At 41.2% G+C, this 6,737-nt stretch overlaps 1 protein-coding gene across 1 annotated transcript in view; it reads left to right on the top strand.

Annotated features, from left to right (window-relative positions):
* Positions 1-6,737, top strand: part of LSG1 (large 60S subunit nuclear export GTPase 1) — a 25,029-nt gene that overhangs the window by 4,629 nt on the left and 13,663 nt on the right. Inside the window, exons 3-5 of the mRNA XM_007465846.1 lie at positions 1,266-1,386; positions 1,564-1,650; positions 2,182-2,268. Coding sequence (XP_007465908.1) covers positions 1,266-1,386; positions 1,564-1,650; positions 2,182-2,268 — 295 coding nt within the window. The remainder of the gene's footprint in view (positions 1-1,265; positions 1,387-1,563; positions 1,651-2,181; positions 2,269-6,737) is intronic.

Here is a 6,737-nt window from a genome sequence, read left to right as displayed (position 1 = left end):
GGGAAAGAAGTGAAGCTACAAGCTGGGTGGTACACTGGGAGGAGAGGAAAGAATCAAGGCGCTGGAGACGTTTACAGAGGTTGGCCCAAGCAAAGTGGGAACACTGGGTGGGAGATCACCATTGGAAGGAGGAATTAATGTGAAAGAATTATCCAGTATGGAGCTAAAGGGATGTGTATTCTGACTGTTGGTTGAGGATGACATGAATGAGAATGGTGACTGAATTGGCTGTACTCCAGGTCAGGGGTCCCCAACCTAGGTACCAGTCCACGGCCTGTTAGGAACCGGGCCGCACAGCAGGAGGTGAGCGGTGGGCCAGTGAGCTAAGCTTCATATGCCGCTCCCCATGGCTCGCATTACCGCCTGAAGCATCCCACCCCACCCCCACCCCCCACCAGTCCGTGGAAAAATTGTCTTCCATGAAACTGGTCCCTGGTGCCAGAAAGGCTGGGAACTGCTGCTCTGGGTGACGGGACTGTGCAGTGTTGGTGGTCCAATGAGGGTAGCAGATTGCGGTCTTTGCTTAAAGGTTAAGCAAAGAACATTGCTGAAGATGTCCTGTTATCCTTGGATAGGACCTCCCCTTGGCATTTTGGTAAGAAGCTTAGCTGGCTTCTCAGGTGCTTATCTCAGTGGAGTCACCTGCCCAGGAGACTAGGTGGCCATGTGTGGTACAGTAGAGGGGCCTGGAGCAACTTGAGGGGGATAGAGCCCTAGAGCAGAGGTCTCTGGTTCATACATAGACTGGGCGTTTTTTTTATTTCTTTGAATTCTTATATAGCTTAATTGTGGATGTTCATAAATATTTCATATAAATTATAGCTGTGTAGTAATTTACCAGTTCTAAGTGGAGTGAGTCTCCTTGCTGAATCTTTGCTTCCCCCCTCACTCCCATTGGCTTACAATTATTCTCCACATGTAAAATGAGATTGGTTGTAATGAATGTTTACAATCCCTTCCCACTCTTACTGCTTCTGTTTCCATGAAATGCATTTAGCATGTGGAGTTTTATAAAATCAGTACTTGAAAAGTGGTTGACCTTTTGAAAGTTTTAGTAAAGATCTGTTCTTGTATTCTTTTTTGTGGGGTGGCTAGAAAACTTCCTTTAGAAATTATAATTAATTCAAGGCTAGGGGAATCTACCTAAATCGAGAAAGCTTAAATTCTGTTTTAGGTGCTCCTATTTTTAGTTTTCTAAGTAATGGCCAACATTCACTCTCTATACTTCCTCTTAAATAACAGTACTTTTGTTTTCCTACAAACAGAGAAGCTTAATATTAAATTTGTGCCTCCTGAGGCTAGAACTGGACTACTGTCTTTTGAGGAGAACCAGAGAATTAGGAAACTCCATGAAGAAAACAAACAGTTCTTGTGTATCCCAAGGAGGTGAGTTGAATAAAAATATAGGACGTTAAAAGGCATAACAAGTTAACTAAATATAAAATTTTTTATTTGGTGTTCACGTTTTTCTGCTTTCTTTTCTCAGCTGCTATTATTAAATCCCAATCTTCTATATTATTTTGGTAACTCGTGGAATTTTTTTTTCCTTTATGATTGTTGCAGACCAAAGTGGGACCAAAAAACTAGTGCAGAAGAACTCAAACAGGCAGAGAAAGATAACTTTCTAGAATGGAGACGTCAACTTGTCCGGTGAGTGTTAGTCTACAGGAAGATTTGCCTTGAAATTCTGAGTTAGACATTTTAGTGTGCTTGCATTGCTATTTGCATTTTGAAGGCTCTGTTCTTTTAAAAGGGAAATGGTAGATTTCATCTTATAAGTGCAAATTGGTGTGTGTGCAAACCGCATTGCTTTGTGCACGTGTGTCCTTGCACAAAGATGGTGAGTTGATTGCTCCATTCCTGGCCTTTTCTCCTTTTCATACCCTTCTCTAGCCATTAGTAACTCTGGAGTTGATCACTGCTCTCTGGAGCATTCTTCCAAGAAGAGATGTCTGGGAGAAATGTCACTTTGTGTGTTAAATAAACGTTCAGGGCTTAAAAAGCTTAAGTATAAAATTTGCATTTGATTTGCATATTGACTCAACAGAAAGTATATAAAAATCATTTGACAGTTAATACTTGTGCACTTATTTTTTTAATGCAGTGAATTTGGGTGTTTATACTACTTGAACCCTACTATTATAATCTGGCAGAGGTATAAAGTTCTCATTCTAAAATCAGGTTGGAAGAGGAACAAAACCTGATATTGACTCCATTTGAAAGAAATTTGGATTTTTGGCGCCAGCTCTGGAGGGTGATTGAAAGGAGGTAGGTTACCGTTTTCTTTTTGTGTAAGGAGTATGTGGTGGTGGCAGTATATTAGATTGGGAAGTTATATATGTTTGTGAGCCCAGGGAGGGGCTGAGGGGACAGGATCAAATTAGGCACAGGGCTACTGAGAATTATTATAAAACCTGAAAGTAGGATACTATATTTCTTTTTAAATATAAGGGGTTTTTGTTATTAGATAAACACATCGATAAACTTGCAAGAGTGGTGACGGTGTTCTGTAAGATGAGTTCTGAGGCACCTGTAGTTATTTCAGCAAATGTATATGAGTTCCTACCGGTAATACGGAAAATATGGCTGGGAAAGGGGTAGGTGTCTGCTTGCAAAGAGCAAATACGTTATGGGGGAGGCCAAGCAGAGGGCCAAGCACCAGGGGCACACAGATGGATGGAACGCGATCGTTGCACTAAGGTATTAGTAAAATAAAAACTGGAGTGTGATTACTATTGTATTAGAGAGAGGGTAGCGGGCTGAGTCAGAGCAGAGGAAGGAGCAGTTAGTAGTATTGGGGGAAATTAAAGAGTGATTTGTTTTAATTGGGCTTTGAAAAGAAGAGAATGCCTTTGATAAGTTGAGACTGGGCGATTTTTTAAGTCTTTTCCATATCCTGATAGCTAAAAGGTTTTTATTTTTGTCAGAGTGTATGAATTATTTATAAGGATTCCATAAATAAACCTTTTTTTAACATCTTTATTGGAATATAATTGCTTTACAATGGGGTGTTAGTTTCTGCCTTATAACAAAGTGAATCAGTTATACATATGCACATATCCCCATATCTCCTCCCTCTTGCTTCTCCCTCCCACCCTCCCTATCCCGCCCCTCTAGGTGGTCACAAGGCATCAAGCTGATCTCTCTGTGCTATGTGGCTGCTTCCCACTAGCTATCTGTTCTACGTTTGGTAGTGTATATATGTCCATGCCACTCTCTCACTTTGTCCCAGCTTACCCTTCCCCCTCCCTGGTCCTCAAGTCCATTCTCTAGTAGGTCTGCGTCTTTATTCCCATCCTGCCCCTAGGTTCTTCATGACCTTTTTTTTTTTTTCTTTTAGATTCCATGTATATGTATTAGCATATGGTATTTGTTTTTCTCTTTCTGAAGTCACTCTGTATGACAGACTCTAGGTCCATCCACCTCACTACAAATAACTCAATTTCATTTCTTTTTATGGCTAATATTCCATTGTATATATATGCCACATCTTCTTTATCCATTCGTCTGTTGATGGACACTTAGGTGGCTTCCATGTCCTGGCTGTTGTAAATAGAGCTGCAGTGAACGTTGTGGGACATGACTCTTTTTGAATTATGGTTTTCTCAGGGTATATGCCCAGTAGTGGGATTGCTGGGTCATATGGTAGTTCTATTTTTAGTTTTTTAAGGAACCTCCATACTGTTCTCCATAGTATCTGTATCAATTTACATTCTCACCAACAGTGCAAGAAGGTTCCCTTTTTACACACCGTCTCCAGCATTTATTGTTTCTAGATGTTTTGATGATGGCCATTCTGACCGGTGTGAGATGATATCTCATTGTAGTTTTGATTTGCATTTCTCTAATGATTAATGATGTTGAGCATTCTTTCATGTGTTTGTTGGCAATCTGTATATCTTCTTTGGAGAAATGTCTTTTTAGGTCTTCTGCCCATTTTTGGATTGGGTTGTTTGTTTTTTTGATATTGAGCTGCATGAGCAGCTTGTAAATTTTGGAGATCATAAATGAACCTTATATTTGAAATGATGCTTTTAACAAGGAGCCCTTAGGATGTGGGTTTGTTTGTTTGTTTAGTCCATAGAATATACCCAATAAGAACATTAGGAAACAGGGTGCTTTAACTGGGATTCTCAGGAAAGAATATTAGCACATTTAGCACCGTTACTAAGAAAAAGGACTTGGATTAAATTTGTAGAAGTTATTTACATTTCTTTTTAGAGTGATGAAAATGATCTGGAATTAGATAGTGGTGATGGTTGCACCACTTTGTGAATATACGAAAAACCACTGAACTGTACATTTTTAAAAAGATGGAACCTACGATATGTGAATTATCTCTCTCTCTCTTTTTTTTAAGTCACTTATATACTCCCCCCGCACCCCTGCCCCGCATCTTGCTCCCTCAGGGGCAGAGAGGGCTGTTGGCCTGGGATGTGGGGAGGCCAGAGCAGCAAGGCAAATCTCTAAGCCTGAAGAAAGGGGAAGCTTGCTCCTGATCGCGGGCTCCATGCAGGCTTGAATGGGGCTTGGGAAGACCCGGTATGGTTCTCCCAGGGAACAGAGTGAGCTAATTTCTCCTTCAGGGCCTCATTAGCATTTGGGATGTATACTGCTGAAAATGTCTGTTTTCTTATTTCCAAAGATAAATGGTAACAGTGTGAAATATTGAAACCTCACCCTTGAGGGAATGCCCCCATTTGCACGCTTATAGTTTACTATTTAATTCTAGATTTTCTCCTACTTCCTTTATTGTCTGTCTTCCCTCTGCATTCTTTTTTTTTTTTCCTACTTATTCTGGTTTCTGACTTTTATGTAAGAGACCTTCGTCAAATGATGTTTGTTGTCTGTTCATATTTAAGAACAAAGCATTACAAAGCTGATTGACAGGACTTTTGTTTGGGTGGAGTTTGCCCCCTGGTAACTGAGCAGGGATCAGTAACAGTAACTGAGCAGGGATCAATTTTATTTTACAGTATCTATGGGTGTTTTCCCTAGGATCGGTCAGTTTCTTAAAGAGGAGGACTATCTCCTGCCAGGAGCGGGGCTAAAGGTGGTGGTGTAATACAAGGGAACTGGGCATTTCCATCATTTGGGGGTGTAGACTTATGTTTAATCCTCCTTTCTTCAGTATAGCACCTCTTTCCCACCTTCTTCTGTGCTTGAGGTCCCAGTTCAGGAGCCTCTCAGGTTCATTTTCTCCAGGGTTCATTTTCTCCACAGGGGCTGTGGGGTGACGTGTGCCTGCCTGGCTGAATGGAACAGGGGCGTGGACCTAATTGCTCCCTGCTGAGAGTGATTTCAGTCCTATACCTCACTCTTGCCATGAAAGCTACACGTGATGCCTCTAATCCTGAGCTTTCTCAGAGCTCTGGGGTATGAACAGGCTCACTTCTCATTGGGCTGACATTTCTTAGTTGCTGTTCTTTCTTTCTCTTTGTCCTGATGAGTTCCAGTCTTTGCTTTCATGTTTTGCAGGCTTTGAGAGGGAACAGAGGTAGCCGTATGTGTTCTTCCAGGTTTAACAACAGCAAGGCCCTTCCCTTGCTTTTCATGCCCCTAAATAAGCAGTTTGTTTCCCCAGAGTAAGCCTGTACTATTGAAACTTCTAGCTTCTATTGGATTACAGCATTACTTGCTCTTTTACTTTTTTGTGATATTTCTCTGTGTTTTTATAAGAGAGAACATGTTCCTGACTCAGGGAATATAGTTTATATCACACAGAAGTGGATCTGAGTCACATAGAAACATCAATAAAGTGACTACTGCTGTGTCTTTTAATAGGAAATATTTATTGATATGTTCTGTACAACAGATGTCTCCTGTTTGGTAACAGGCTAGCTACACCATCTGCCTCTTTAATTTCAAGAGTAGTTATCAGAAAAGATTTGATGTATAATATGTCATTGAAATGGCGGAAACTGCCGAGGCACGGAGGGCAGAACGCTGTATTACAGTAAGACAAGGCGCTTCCATTGTGTTGCATCAGCCCTTCCCAGTACATAGCTGGCACTTTTCTAGGCATCCTAATTCAGCACACGAAGCAAGCTGCCTTAAAATTTTCTTCTTTTCTTACTGGTGTGTCTAAGCTGGTTATTCTTTCTACCTGTTTGGTAGGTAGACATAATGTGTGTGGACCTTGTAATTTCAGTTCATTGGGCTTTGTCCATTTTTTGCAGACATTTTTGCATTTACTGTTAAATCCTCACAGTTGGAAAGTGGTAGATATTACCTTAAAGAAGGAAATACGAGGGCCCACTTAACTAGAGAACTTAGAAGCAATTTGTCATAAATTAGCAGGTCTGTGGGTTTCTTTGACTCACAAGATCATGCTGGAAATTTAACTATTCTGAAGGAAAATGCACTTTGTCAAAAGCTCTGCCTTAAATGGTAACCTTGATTTAATACATTTCCTTCAGTTGCATAGGAGTTACCTCAGGAAAAGCTGACCAGATACGGATTTGCAGGAGACTGGTGGAAGGTGGTAGCACATCCACAGCTTGTTTCCTTCCAGTGGCAGTCACAGCTGGCCCTTAAAGCAGCTTTCCTAGCCACAGGGTCTGAAGGGAGGGAGGATTCTGCCAGAGAAGTGCAGTATTTATTCTTACAGTGCTCAGCTGCTGTCGTCCCCACTACATTTGTGAGGGATTCGAGGGGCTTGCTGTCAGCCGCAGAAAGTTTTCATATTGCTACGTCATCTTACATGTGATGGAAGGCGTTGGACTCATCATTCCTGC

The sequence above is a fragment of the Lipotes vexillifer genome, unplaced genomic scaffold (genome assembly GCF_000442215.2).
Source record: "Lipotes vexillifer unplaced genomic scaffold, Lipotes_vexillifer_v1.1 scaffold853, whole genome shotgun sequence".
In the NCBI taxonomy this organism is placed as follows: Eukaryota; Metazoa; Chordata; class Mammalia; order Artiodactyla; family Lipotidae; genus Lipotes; species Lipotes vexillifer.
Note: the sequence above shows the minus strand (reverse complement) of the source record. Positions and strands in the feature narration are given on the sequence as shown.